The 15,302-nt window shown below is 42.7% G+C and overlaps 1 protein-coding gene across 3 annotated transcripts; it reads left to right on the top strand.

The window, feature by feature from the left end:
- Positions 1 to 308: 308 nt before the first annotated feature.
- Positions 309 to 13,040, top strand: galnt3 (UDP-N-acetyl-alpha-D-galactosamine:polypeptide N-acetylgalactosaminyltransferase 3 (GalNAc-T3)). Of its 3 annotated transcripts, none has more exons than XM_055870626.1 (12): positions 309 to 1,332; positions 3,278 to 3,306; positions 3,463 to 3,856; positions 6,796 to 6,968; positions 7,555 to 7,704; positions 8,080 to 8,314; positions 8,486 to 8,603; positions 8,777 to 8,977; positions 10,352 to 10,483; positions 10,686 to 10,787; positions 10,900 to 11,052; positions 11,235 to 13,040. In XM_055870626.1, exons 1-12 carry the CDS (start codon positions 1,295 to 1,297, stop codon positions 11,346 to 11,348), a joined length of 1,839 nt encoding a protein of 612 aa, XP_055726601.1. In that variant the 5' UTR covers positions 309 to 1,294; the 3' UTR covers positions 11,349 to 13,040. The 3 variants fall into 3 exon arrangements, with proteins under 3 accessions (XP_055726601.1, XP_055726599.1, XP_055726600.1); XM_055870624.1 differs by having other exon boundaries at positions 309 to 1,918; XM_055870625.1 differs by lacking the exon at positions 309 to 1,332 and having other exon boundaries at positions 2,970 to 3,856.
- The last annotated feature ends 2,262 nt before the right edge of the window (positions 13,041 to 15,302 follow it).

The raw sequence follows: 15,302 nt of genomic DNA, 5'->3' as shown, positions 1-15,302 counted from the left end.
CCAATGTATTTCTTTCCAAAAGTATTTGCACTGTTATCTATTTAGTTTAGGTTATAAAAACAGCAAGTAGCCTACATTATGCCAATTACCAGTGTATGGACATAATATTGAAACGTTCACACACTAAGTGAAATTGTATGCATTGACTATGTCTAGTAAAGCAAGAAATATTTGAAAATGTATTGAAAATAAAAACATATCTTATTTACATATATATATTCAGCCCCTTTGCTATGAGACTTGAAATTGAGCTTGGGTGCATCCTGTTTCCATTGATCATCCTTGACATGTTTCTACTACTTGATTGGAGTCCACCTGTGGTAAATGCAATTGATGGGACATGATTTGGAAAGTCACACCTTTCTATATAAGGTCCCACAGTTGACAGTGCATGTCAGAGCAAAAACCAATCCACGAGGTCGAAGGAATTGTCCATAGAGATCAGAGACAGGATTGTGTCGAGGCACTGATCTGGGGAAGGGTACAAAAACATTTCTGCAGCATTGAAGGTCCCCAAGGACACAGTGGCCTCTCATTTTTAAATGGAAGAAGTTTGGAACCACCAAGACTCTTCCTAGAGCTGGCCGCCTGGCCAAACTGAGCAATCGGGGGAGAAGGACCTTCGTCGGGAATTGACCAAGAACCCGATGGTCACTCTGACAGAGCTCCAGAGTTCCTCTGTGGAGATGGGAGAACCTTCCAGAAGGACAACCATCTCTGCAGCACTCCAACAATCAGGCCTTTATGGTAGTGGCCAGACGGAAGCCACTCCTCAGTAAAAGGCACATGACAGCCCGCTTGGAGTTTGCCAAAAGGCACCTAAAGCACTCTCAGACCATGAGAAACAAGATTCTCTGGTCTGATGAAACCAAGATTGAACTCTTTGGCCTGAATGCCATGTGTCCCATCTTAGTGAAACCTGGCACCATCCCTACGGTGAAGCATGGTGGTGGCAGTATCATGCTCTGTGGATGTATTTCAGCAGCAGGGACTGGGAGACTAGTCAGGATCAAGGGAAAGATGAACGGAGCAAAGTACAGAGAGATCCTTGATGAAAACCTGCTCAGGATCTCAGACTGGGACAACGGTTCACCTTCCAACAGGACAACGACCCTAAGCACACAGCCAAGACAATGCAGGAGTGGCTTCGGGACAAGTCTCTGAATGTCCTTGAGTGGCCCAGCCAGAGCCCGGACTTGAACTGGATTTAATATCTCTGGAGAGACCTGAAAATAGCTGTGCAGCAACGCTCCCCATCCAACCTGACAGAGTTTGAGAGGATTTGTAGAGAAGAATGGGAGAAACGACTCGAGGCTGTAATCGCTGCCAAAGGTGCTTCCAACAAAGTACTGAGTAAAGGGTCTGAATACATATTGAAATGTGATATTTCCGTTTTTTATTTTTAATACATTTGCAAAAAATTCTAAACCTGTTTTTGCTTTGACATCGGGTACTGTGTGTAGATTGATGAGGGGGGAAACATATATTTTATCAATTTTAGAATATGGCTGTAACGTAACAAAATGTGGAAAAAGTCAAAGGGTCTGAATACTTAACGAATGCACTGAGACTCGCCTATTATTCGCATAAGCTATTCGCCTATTTCAAACATAATATATAATAGAGACGGACTACTCCTGCATATGAAAAAGTCACTTCCACAACTCGGTGAGATTGTGACCTGTAGGCTAAGTACCAAGAAGGACAGGAGAACGGTCACGGTAAATTGTGTCCCTCGTTGAACCTACTTGACAAGACTCCTACTGCGCACCGGAGTATTCCTCTTCCGAATGTCTACCGTGTCCACGTCTTATCTTTACCACCTCAAGCATCGAACACTTTACGAATACCATCTGCCAGGGGTGACTTGGCAAACAGGAATATGTTGGAATATGTCTCAGAGGGTCCAACATGTTTGGTGAGTGGCAGATGTTTAGTCATTCCTTTTCTTAAGCCTTGAGATAAAAAATGCAAGGTTGGACTTTGATTCTAGTGTAAACCGTAACATTAGACGTATTTGCCTGTCGTGTAATGCTCTTTACCATCTGAGGAGTTCTATAGCTTTCTTACGCTATCCTACTGTATGATACTTTGTAACAGATGCGCTTGAGCGCCTTTGCTTGAATATTTGGCAATTCCGATAAACAGTTTGAGTTCTAATTGTATTATACCTATTATAATTAAACACTTGTACATAATCTAACATAGCTCATGCCCGATGTTGATCTGTTAAACAAACCAAAAAATTATCCTAACTTATTTTTGCAGTGTAGGCTACAGGGTAACCCGTATTCTGTAAGTGACCCATTATTCTTCTAGACTGATTGGATGCAGGGAGGTATAAGATACGCTCCTCCGATATTTGTAACCCAGCAACAGTCTCAATGAATGACTTGCTGAACAAATCCATGATTGTAAGAATTGATACAATTATTATATCAGACATATCCCGCGGTGTAGACTATTTCCAAAATTGCATGAGACAAAGTTACTCTGCAAGATGACACTTTTTACATTTATTTAACCAAACTGGGCACAGCGAGTTATAGCTTTGTAGCTGAAGTAAATCAAAGTGACTTTTGCAACTGACACAAATAGACTCATACTTCATGCGCCAAATGACAAATTCTTAATTTTAAGCCACTGTTTTGCAATGTTTCACTAATGTAACAAATGGCATGAATTAGGGCTTTGACAAAGGGAGATCCGCTCTACGCACGCGTGCCAAATATAAGGGTCCCACCCTCTACCTGAAAGGAGCGCACCTGGATCCAACGAGACGGAAGTAGTTTGCAAAGATTGAGAAACGCTGCACAACTGTATTCTTTTTGGGCAACAATTACTCTGGAATTTCACGTTATTTCGAAGATGATTTTCATTTAGCGATATGCTCGACATAACTTGATGGACTTTTAAATCAATAATTTGGAGTCCATTTCCCATCCTTTTTATGTAACGTCCCGGTAAGTCATATCATTTTCCCGAAAAGAATGTGAACATGCGGGACTATGACAAGATACTTTTTATAGTAGCCTGGTCTATCCTGTCATTTAGTAGACTGCTGTACAGTAGAACGTTTTCCAACTTTGTTGGACAGTAGGTTGTGGAGAAAAACAATCCTGCTTGTACATTCCTGCTTGTGTATGGTCATAATTCAAAGTGGCATAGCATGTAACACAAGAAATACTTGTCTTCCATTCATGTGAGACTGAGTTTTGTGATCCTCCTTTTTACCTCTGTTAATTTGACATATTTGTCACCTTTCTTTCTTTTTAAGGTTACCTCCTCTGGTGGTGCAACTGACTGGTAGGTAAAGTACTGTCTCAAAGCTATCTACCCCACACATCTCCAGAAGAATGAGTGGTCTCCGCAGAGTTCTCAGAAGGCGATTACACCCCTTAAAACTGGTGATAGTGGCCCTTATCTTTGTCACATTTCTCTTTCTAATACAACGTGAGGTAGTAAGCCAAAGTCCCTCCCTAGAAGAGCCCTGGCTGAAGGAGATAGCTGTCAAGCGGGATGCCGTGCTGGGCATGGTGATGGGGGCCGTCAATAACTTTAGGGATGCTATGCCAAAGATGCAGATCAAAGCCCCAGTGCGTCAGCAGGACAATGCAGGGGACTTCTCCTGTTTGCCAGGGACCTACACGGCTGCTGAGCTGAGGCCAGCCCTGGAGCGTCCACCTCAGGACCCCAACAGCCCCGGGGCCTCTGGGAAGCCCTTTCACACAGATAAACTGAGCCCTGCTGAACAGAAGGAGAAGGACCGGGGAGAGGAGAAACACTGCTTTAACCTCTACGCCAGCGACCGCATTTCTCTCAGCCGTGACCTGGGTCCTGACACCAGACCACCGGAGTATGTTATCTCTCCATAATTGACTGGCCATTTTTGTGCTCTAATGGTAGCCATCACAGTTTCCATATCCATGCTTTAAATTCTGTGGTGGAAAAAGTACCCAATTGTCGTACTTGAGTTAAATTAAAGATATCTTAATAGAAAATGACTCAAGTCACCAAGTAAAATACTACTTGACTAAAAGTATCTGGATATATGTATGTATGCATGTACAGTTGAAGTCGGAAGTTTACATACACCCTAGCCAAATACATTTAAACTCAGTTTTTCACAATTCCTGACATTTTAATTTGAGTAAAAATTCCTTGTCTTAGGTCAGTTAGGATCACCAATTTATTTTAAGAAAGTGAAATGTCAGAATAATGGTAGAGAGAATGACTTATTTCTTTCATCACATTCCCAGTCGGTCAGAAGTTTACATGCACTCAATTAGTATTTGGTAGCATTGCCTTGAAATTGTTTAACTTGGGTCAAATGTTTCAGATAGCTTACCACAATAAGTTGGGTGAATTTTGGCACATTCCTCCTGGCAGAGCTGGTGTAACTGAGTCAGGTTTGTAGGCCTCCTTGCTCGTACATGCTTTTTCAGTAGTGCCCACAAATGTTCTATAGGATTGAGGTCAGGGCTTTGTGATGGCCACTCCAATACCTTGACTTTGTTGTCCTTAAGCCATTTTGCCACAACTTTGGAAGTATGCTTGGGGTCATTGTCCATTTGGAAGACCCATTTGCCACCAAGCTTTAACTTCCTGACTGATGTCTTGAGATGTTGCTTCAATATATCCACATAATTTTCCTTCCTCATGATGCCATCTGTTTTGTGAAACGCACCAGTCCCTCCTGCAGCAGGGGCAGTCACTCCAAAACATGATGCTGCCTCCCCCGTGCTTCACGGTTGGAATGGTGTTCTTCGGCTTGCAAGCCCTCCCCCTTTTTCCTCCAAACATAACGATGGTCATTATGGCCAAACAGTTCTATTTCTGTTTCATCAGACCAGAGTACATTTCTCCAAAAAGTGTGATCTTTGTCCCCATGTGCATTTGCAAACCATAGGCTGGCTTTTTGGAGCAGTGGCTTATTCCTTGCTGAGCGGCCTTTCAGGTTATGTCGATATAGGACTCATTTTTACTGTGGATATAGATACTTTCGTACTTGTTTCCTCCAGCATCTTCACAAGGTCCTTTGCTGCTGTTCTGGGATTGATTTGCACTTTTTGCACCAAAGTACGTTCATCTCTAGGAGACAGAACGCGTCTCCTTCCTGAGCGGCATGACGGCTGCGTGGTCCCATGGTGTTTATACTGGGGTATTATTGTTTGTACAGGTGAACGTGGTACCTTCAGGCGTTTGAACCAGACTTGTGGAGGTCTACAATTTTTTTCTGAGGTCTTGGCTGATTTCTTTTGATTTTCCCATGATGTCAAGCAAAGAAGCGCTGAGTTTGAAGGTCGGCCTTAATACATCCACAGGTACACCTCCAATTGACTCAAATTATGTCAATTAGCCTATCCAAAGCTTCTAAAGCCATGACATCATTTTCTGGAATTTTCCAAGCTGTTTAAAGGCACAGTCAACTTTGTGTATTTTAACTTCTGACCCACTGGAATTGTGATAGTGAATTATAAGTTGTATATAAATTATAAATATTACAATAGTCTGTAAACAATTATTGATAAAATTAATTGTGTCATGCACAAAGTAGATGTCCTAACCGACTTGCAAAACTATATTTTTTAACAAGAAATTTGTGGAGTGGTTGAAAAACAAGTTTTAATGACTCCAACCTTCGTGTATGTAAACTTCTGACTTCAACTGTATGTATGTGAGAGAATCCCTCAAATTCCTTATATTAAGCAAACCAGACAACACACATTTTTTTTATTTTTATAATAATAATAAGTATGGACAGATGTGCACACTGGCAATTTACAAACACAGCATTTATGCTTAGTGAGTCCACCAGATCAGAGGCAGTAGGGCGGACAAAGCGTTATATTTATAGGTGGGTGAATTGGACCATAATTCTGTCCTGCCTGAGCATTAGAAATGTAACAAGTACTTTTTGGTGTCAGGGAAAAACGTATGGGAGTAAAAAAGTACATAGTTTTGTCAGGAATGCTGTCAAAAATATAAATAATTATAAATGGTGAAGTACAGATACCCCCAAAAACTACTTCAGTAGTACTTCAAAGTATTTTTACTTAAGTACTTTACACCACTGTCTAAAACGTATTGTCTCAGTGCCATATGCTTCGGCTACGTAGCCATGTAAAAATGTCGAGTCAATCTTGGGGTTGGTGGCCCTGTTTATTATGATAATTCTATCATTGTAGGGTATATCTTGTAAAACATCCTAATATGAAGCAAACATCTAAAGTGGGGGTTCTCCTCATCACGTAGCAGCACCATCTAGTGGTGTTCAATAGAACAGTTTCTCTGTAGAGGAATTCAGTTTGCATATACTGTTATGTCTCGTCTCAGTGGCTCAATATGAAACCAAAGTCACATACTGAATGACCACAGAAGGAGATAACCATAATGTGTCTCCAACAGAAATGACAGTTTTAACTCCAAGTCTTTGATATTTTCTTTGAGTTATTGAGGAAAATTTCACTCCAACCACAGGCTGAGTTTCTCTGTCTGAAACATTGTTTCAGCATGTGTGCCCAGTAAATGTGTCTGGGTCAAGAAAAAGCTTAGTTTTGTTTGGCTAATTAAACAAGTCTGTCCATGTTCCTATTATTTTTAATGGGGTAATTTACACAGATTCAGACTGTCTGATGCGGTTGGCATTTCAAAGGGAGTCTCACATCCCAATGAAACAACAGAAACAGACACCCCTTTATGGGAAGACTTCAGATGTTTCAACCACAGTCCTACACTGAAAGGCCTCTCATGGACCCAAAAATACACCTTTAAAAAAAAAATGCTCTTTTGCAGATGTATCGAGCAAACGTTCAAGCGCTGTCCCCCTTTGCTGACCACCAGCGTGATCATTGTGTTTCACAATGAAGGCTGGACTACTCTGCTGAGGACGGTGTACAGCGTCCTCCACACCTCCCCTGCCATCTTCCTCAAGGAGATCATCCTGGTGGACGATGCCAGTGTGGACGGTAAGGAACTAACTGGCCAGACAGGCAGACGGCAGGACCACCTTGTTTTCACTTGGAATTGATTTCAGTCGGCCTGCTGGGCGGCCCGCTGGTGTGCCATGAAATGTGAAGGGGGTTATAGCAGGAAGCAGCACTGCTAGTGAATACTTTCCTTAAGAGGGGTTAGCTAGTCCGTGGCGGTGTAGAGAAATATGTCTGTTTTCTCTTGTAAACAGGCCTTAGGCTGAGGGGGAAACGAGGCTGTGGGTAAAAAGACAAGGGAGCAGGAAATGCAGCCCAACTGAGTGACGCTCAAAGCCCTCTGTCGTTTGTTGGGAATAGCCTACTATTAGACATCTGTACTAAAGCTATTTCCCTGGCCCAATAGGATAAGGCTAGGAACTGATCAGGCAAACTTGGCAGCTAGCCATGGTGTGTCTCTATGTAGAAGTGCAAGCTTCCATACTGGGGGGGAGGGGGGAGGGGGGGGGGCAAGTTGAGGTAGAGGCCAACTCTCCCAGAAAGTGTTACAAGGTCTATTACTGTATCTTGACTGTCTGTTCTAGATCTGCATGGTCCAATGCTGTGGGCTCATTTCCTTTCACAGACGCCTTGAAAGAGGAGTTGGATGAATATTTGAAGCGGCTGCACATTGTGCATGTGGTCCGGCAGCGGGAGAGGAAGGGCCTGATCACCGCTCGGCTACTGGGAGCCTCGGTGGCCACCGGAGACATCCTCACCTTCCTCGACGCTCACTGTTAGTACATGCACACCCACACACCCACACCCCAGCACAGACATCAAACAACTGAGTCATCAGGCTGGAACAACCAGAACAGCTCTGCCTTTTTAGACACACCTGTTTATTTATCCACCTACACCCCAGAATACTAGCACTATGCAGATGCTGTTTCGGGCGTGGCAGGAAAACCACAAAACATTGAGTATTCGAATGTAACATTTTCGGGTAGACTGCTTTGGGTTGGCCAGGGAAAAGATCAAATCAGTGTTAAATTGAGTTGTTTATACAACAGCCTTCTATGTTCCATGCCGATGTAGTGTTTCGCATTTTAAAATGCTATGTTATTTAGTGGTGCTATTTTAAGGCTGGTGGTGAATGCGTATCCAACAGGTGAATGCTTCAGTGGCTGGCTGGAGCCTCTGCTGGCCAGGATAGCAGAGAACTACACTGCAGTAGTGAGTCCTGACATCACTACCATTGACCTCAACACTTTTGAGTTTATGAAGCCCTCGCCGTACGGGCAGAATCACAACCGTGGTAACTTCGACTGGGGCCTGTCCTTCGGCTGGGAGAGTCTACCGGACCACGAGAAACAACGGAGGAAGGATGAGACCTATCCTATCAAGTGAGAAGAACTATGTGAATGATTGAATGCCTATTTTCAGGAGGAAATACTGACATGACAAACACCTTTGTCTATATACCTTGATATGTGGTTGTGAATTGTCTATTTTTCAACTGTGTGTAAACATACTTATCTGGACCCTCTATTCAGTGGATATCTTTTACCTCACAGGACACCAACTTTTGCTGGGGGACTCTTCTCTATCTCCAAGGACTACTTCTATCTCATCGGAAGCTATGATGAACAAATGGAAATCTGGGGCGGAGAGAATATTGAAATGTCTTTCAGAGTATGAGCTGATTCACTTGGCTTTCTAGTTAGAAAACACCTTGTGTTAGTGTCATCGCCGCTATTTTTTTGGTGATTCATTCTCTATATCTTTGTGTTGTGCAGTAGAACCCAACCAACCGGTTACCAAGTATGACTAACAGTGTTGGGTGTGTTGCATCTGTCTGTCTGTAGGTGTGGCAGTGTGGGGGTCAGCTAGAAATAATCCCTTGCTCCATCGTGGGTCATGTGTTCCGCACCAAGAGCCCCCACACCTTCCCCAAGGGCACCCAGGTGATCGCACGCAACCAGGTGCGGCTGGCCGAGGTCTGGATGGACGACTACAAGGAAATCTTCTACCGACGCAACCAGCAAGCCGCCCAGCTGGCCAAAGACGTATGTGGTATTTCTGAGTTACATTGTCATATTGTTGTACGTTTTAAACTCAGCGAGGCAGGTTGATATCCCAAGAAATGGGACAGGAATTCTAAAACAGTTCATCTATTCCCTAAAGTAATGTTTTAGCAGTTTGCTCTGGAATGTTTGCCCTCCACTATATCCCACATGGACATATGAATGTTCTCATTCTGACTGCAGACCACTTGTTATCCCCCTTGTAGGACAAGTTTGTGCAGCCACAGGCTGATGCGATTTAAAAAATATATTTTTTATGTGATATAGCGTTTTGGAAATAAAGTCTTCATAAATTCTTAAAGAAAATGTTAATCTCACCTTGTACCTTTGGTGTCATGTTCCCCAGAGACTCATTTTAGAGGCAGGACCCCCCTCCTCTCTCTCCCCAGTGAGACTCATTTTAGAGCACTGACCCCTAAACAAAGATCATCTTTTGGTTAGGTATCGTCTGAACACAGTTGAATGTACAAACCCATTCCCCCGAGGGGAACATACATTTTGAGGTCCCTAGTATGTACTGTAGAACTATGCAACATGAAATGAATAGTATCCCTCTAAAAACCTTCTGCTGGGCTCCAGGCTATTAGGTGTTTAGAGTTGTTAACAGGCCGGAAGGGGAGCCCTTTGGAGGCAGCAGAGTCTGTTAAATGACGGGGATTTGTAGTGCTGCTGCATCTCAACACGTAACAGGTTTTCTCATCTCCACGCTATAAACAGTCCCCCCGCAGGCCATGTGTAGTTACGTACCTCAGTGTGAAGCAGACCAAGAGGCCTCTCCTGCTGCCTTCAAACACCCCCTGTGTCTCTAACCGCTTCAAGGAGCACAGCTACAGTAGTTATCATCACACACGGCTGTTTACAGCATCCGCGTCATTATCTCTCTCGAATGCTCTCGTTACTGAAGACCTGCCTGGAGAAGCTCTCTGTTCCTTGAAATACTCTGTGTTTATACTGGCAATAGGTGAATCAATGACTGAGCAATGTCTGCATGCATTCTTTTGAAACGTTGATGGCATGAATGAATTTAAATGAAGCAAAGAGAGGAAAAATTCTGTCATTTCTGGACTAGAGGGTTCATCATTTGCTATGGTATTTCAGCTCTGTTGTCTTCTGTATGTGTACCGGATAATTTTTGTGCGTGCCAATTACTTGAAACAAGATCGGGCAGAGTGAAACGCTGCCATACATGGTGCTGTCTTCAAGCAGTCACCCATCAACCACAGAGCTCCAGCACTGGACCGACTGTGGGGAAGTGGTAATGGAGTTTTTCCTCCCAGTCCAAAGCCTGGGCAGTGTGAGTAATGAGGAAAGGCCCCCCCCCCTTTTAATGGCTGCTGCCTGGAAATGTTTCCACAGAGGGCCTTCGGAGATGTCGGGCGTCGCGTGGACCTCCGGGAGCGGCTGCAGTGCAAGAGCTTCTCCTGGTATTTGAAAAATGTGTATCCAGAGGTCTTCATGCCCGATCTCAACCCGCTCCACTTTGGCTCGGTAAGTCCCCCCTCTCCAAGACTCTTTCCAGACCACAGAGAGCTTTCTGGCAATAGTGGGTTTCCACTTAGCATCTCCAGAGGGCTCTGAGGAGAGCTTTAGGGTAGGCCAGGGGAGAGAGCAGCTCCACACTACCTGAGGTGGCTGGGCTTGTTTGAACAGCTTGTGTGTCTGACTGAAATCCCTTTCCTTGTGCCTCCAGGTGAAAAATGTAGGTAAAGACTCGTGTCTGGATGCAGGGGAGAACAACGAGGGAGGGAAACCGTTGATCTTGTATCCATGCCACGGCCTCGGAGGAAACCAGGTCAGAGGGAAGGGAATGAAGGGACTGGGTTCAGTCATGAAGGAAATGCTAAAGTACTTTCTCACTTTCAAAATCAAAAGGATTACTTCTGGTGTTCTTTGTGATCCCTCAGTATTTTGAGTACTCGACCCATCATGAGATCCGGCACAACATTCAGAAGGAGCTGTGTTTGCATGGGACGGATGGAGCCGTGAAGCTGGAAGACTGCCAGTATAAAGGCCGCAACACGTTCGTGGGAGCAGAACAGAAGTGGGAGTTAAGGGAGGTGAGACCAAATACCCACATTTCTATCCTAATGGGCTCAGTCAACATTTCTACCTGAAAGCCTGTTTTTATTTGTTTTTTCACTGTCAATTATGACCAAATTGTGACGTTTGCCTCGTTCTCTTGCATCATCTTCACCATAGACCTGGTTGTTGGTGACTAATCTGTGTCTCCTCTCTGTAGAACCAGCTATTCTACATCCCAGGATGGAACCTGTGTCTGAGTGCTCGTCATGAGCACCCCTCCTTGGTGGCCTGTAATCCCTCAGACAGATACCAGCTGTGGCTCTACGTCTAACTACAGGACACACATGGTCCTCGGCACTAGTGGACGATGTGTGCCTTGGTATCCTAGAACCATTAGAACAAGTAGCAATTGGCGTACATTTTTTTACGTTTTATTATCGAAGTTGAATTTTAATTTATTTTTATACGTAGAAGAACTGCTGCTGGAAAGTTTGCGATTTTTGAGAACGTGACCTCGGGAAGGAAACGTTAAAACTGATACTGAAGACTGTTTTATTTTACTCCTTCCTTTTTTTTAAATCATGATTTGGGTAAAGGAATTGTTTTTCTTGTCATTCACGCCAACCGCTCTCTGTAGATTGACGGAGGTAGCTGGGACTGTGGAAAGACTTTGGATGGATACTGAATGAAGAGAGATTTCTTTGAAGAATACAACTTGTCTTTTTTTCTTATTGTGTGTACTTCGGAGGCAAATCAACATGACATTTTATTTAATTACCAAGGTTTGTTCTTTATTGCCCACACTGAATAATGTATTAATATAAATGTGAAAACCAACAACAAAATGGACTGTCAAATAATGCAATAGTGCACTTGCCTCTTGCACAAACTGAATAACTTCGATGTTATACACCAAAGACTAATCAAGTTTTTTTTTTTTTCTATTAAAGACATGCTCCAGAACATTGGCAACTAGTTAGATTATGCATCCAGCCCATAGCGGAAGGTTACAAAAATACTATGAGGAGAATAACTGTCTTACCTCAATTAGACACGAAAATCTATTTACTGGAAGCGGTACAGTGTCATTTTCCTTACAATTTGAGTTCCAGCCAATGAGGCTCAGCCCCTCGGAGAGAGAAATTATGTGGTGCACATATGTGATGTATGCAATTTTCGGGGATAATTTTGGGCTCGTAAGCTCTACTTTCAGAACTACTGGCTAAGAAGTATACGGGAAAATCTATTTTAAAATGTTTATTATAGGTTATTCAATATCTACCACTACTGCTTATTTTTATTATGTGAACTAGTCTGTCAGATGTGACAGGAAAGCACTAGACATGCATCCTCCATTACCACTGCTAGAGGGTCTGATTTCCCCTCTCATCCAGCTGGTTTTCCTCACAAGCAGGAGGATAAAATATGAAGTCTCCAAAGTGGTATTTTAACCAAGGGCTTGAGTCGTGTGGTACTGTTTAATTGGGCACCTCTAATTCATAATCATCCGGTATTTGCAAGATAAATCATTTTCTTTTGCTTTTCCATATTGCTTGGCTGGGGTGTTCAAAGGTGTTTTAATCATGTATACAGTTGACCTTTTTCTGAGAATTTATCAACATAGCATTTTTAAACACAATTCCAATCACTCCTGTGGTATTTGAAATGACCTGTTGTGTGCACTCTGGTTGATTTCAAGTTTGATTGCAATGAAATATTGTCTTTTTTTTGTTGAAATCTCTCTTAAATGAATGTACATGTTTTTCTATCATGTTCATGGGGATTGGAAAAGGTATATGTGGGCTTAAATGGGATCTGTAGAAAGGGAAAAATGTTAACTTGGTTTACAACATGATTGTATTATATATATTTTTTGATTCAAGTCTCAGAGCTCCCAGTATCACACAAAGGTCAGTGTTTCGATGCAAGGGTGTGGGCTAGTTTTTACGAATCTATGGGAGAATGCTAACTGACAATGGAATGTTAGAATTTTGTTGAATATTAAAAATGTCTGGGACTTAAACAGATGGGTCTACGGCAGTCTGTTAACAAATTAGAACCGTGCGCCTTTTATGTTTGGATCTTTGAGGTTTTCCATTTTAGTAAAAGGAACTCTGTGTAATGAGTACAATGACTGAATATGTCAGGGGTGTTGAACTTGTTCCATGGAGAGCCTAGTGTCTTTTTTTCTCTTCAATTAAGCCCTAGATAACCAGGTGAGGTGAGATCATTAGTAATTAGTGACCTTCATTCATCAATCAAGTACAAGGGCGCATAGGCGGAAATCCCAGGGGGGACGGGGGACACACGACCCCCCCATCCTGGGGAAAATATGATTTGTCCCCCCCAATATATCACTGTAAACATAACTATGTAATTTCAATAATATTAATAATACGCAATGAAAGCACTTGTGCTGATTATAGACACTTAATAGCGCGTTTTTAAATTTCACAAGATTGCGACCCCCCCCGCCCTTTGCCTCACAATGGTTTGATCCACTGCCAGTTCTTTAGCTGGCAAGGTAATAGAGGGCTCGGATCTACTGTCCGAAAGGCACTCAATGTACGTAACTGACGTGAGGTAATCCAGTCAATCGCGCTTTAGCAATGTATATATTTTTTTCATGTTGCAGGGTTCACACACTAGCTGAATTTGCAGAGCTAGCGCGCAAACTAAAGCAAACATTAACTATCAAGCTAGCTAGTACCTATTACATTTATGTGGCGTCGTCAAAGATGGAATATTTGCTATCGTCAGTTTATTCCAAGATTAGCATGCGGCTGTTCAAAGTCCCTGTGATAAAGTTAGCGATAAACTGAAGTCCAAACTGAACAGAACTACACTCTCTTATACCATTGTCTTAAATATATTTAATGGTCTCGTTGCAAAAGCTAAATTGTCGCTAGTGAATTTTTTATTTTTTTCACCTTTAACCAGGTAGCAAAGATTATAGCAAACACCACAGAAACGGAATTGGTGCTCGCTAGCTTTGCAAATTCAGCTATTGTTGGAAGCCTGCCAATATGAAACAAACTATGTTAAAATTTCAAAACGTTGCAGCATGTGTTGTGTAAATGTGTGTGTGCAGCTAGACCGGTCAGCCAGCCAGCCAGGTAGAAAAATGTCAGAAAAAAGTAAAAAGACGGACATCAGAGTATTTTTCAGTACACCAAAACGCAAAGTAGGAACTCTAGTAGCCTAATATCTCAAAGACCAGTTGATAAAATGTTCATAAGAAATAAGTGAAATGCTAATGGAAATATTTCACAATGATGTCATTAGGCAGAGCAGGCAACAGATGGCACACAGACAGCAGAGCTGGGGACAGATATGCAGGGACAGACTGGCAGAGACAGGGAGTCTCAGGTAAGTTTGTTGAGTCTTTGTTTGGCAACATTATGAAAGGTTCTCAATTTTTTGGATTTGTAAAATAGGGACATAATTGGAAAATGCCATGAATACCCCCACTCAACTCAAACTGGTGACTAAACTAAGATTTGTTTACGGCAATGGTATTGCTGTTGTGATTAATTGTGTAGTTTTGTGTACCGGTAGTTAGGAGTACAGCAAACACCTTATTTCTTTTCTAGGAGACAGACTGTGAGTCAGTGAGGGTGGTGAAAGGGAAAGAGCCAAGGAGAGAGACTTCAGAGGACAGTGTCACAGCCACGGCAGGACCAGGTGTCACCCTTGTTGCCAGCAGCACCAGTATACGGGACAGTGGCACAGCATCGTCCAGTTACCTCAGTGATGACACAAAACCATATCAGCCACACCCACAATTTATACAACCGCAAACTCTTGCAAACGTTTCAAGAGAGAGGAACACTGCACTGATAAGGAACATTGCTATAACTATTATTATTATTAGTATTATAATGATTTAAACAAGTTGGGACAACCCTTCAGTTAACTACTGTACCTAACAATTATCCAGTAGTAGTGATTATGGTCCCTCAATATACATTTAACATATTACAACATAGTCTATGTGTTACAGCACTACTTTTGGTGTCCCCCTCAGGAATTGCTCCTGAGAAAATTTCATGTAATTGTCCCCTCCAAGGTTGATATCAGATTTTCGCCCCTGCAAGGGCGTGAAACCCGTAGACACCAGGCCCTCCGTGGAATGAGTTTCACACCTATGCTGTATGGCATGAGTACCATTCTTCACCATTTCTTATGTTCAACGGGAGAGGGCGCTGTGCACAAAGGAATTCATCCTTGACCCATCCTTACTGGGCTGTTTAGTGTACCCTTTTTCTAAATAAAAGTTGTTCAA

Source organism: Salvelinus fontinalis, chromosome 19 (assembly GCF_029448725.1).
Source record: "Salvelinus fontinalis isolate EN_2023a chromosome 19, ASM2944872v1, whole genome shotgun sequence".
Lineage (NCBI taxonomy): Eukaryota > Metazoa > Chordata > Actinopteri > Salmoniformes > Salmonidae > Salvelinus > Salvelinus fontinalis.
The sequence above is the reverse complement of the archived record's forward strand: the minus strand, read 5'-3'. Positions and strand labels throughout refer to the sequence as shown.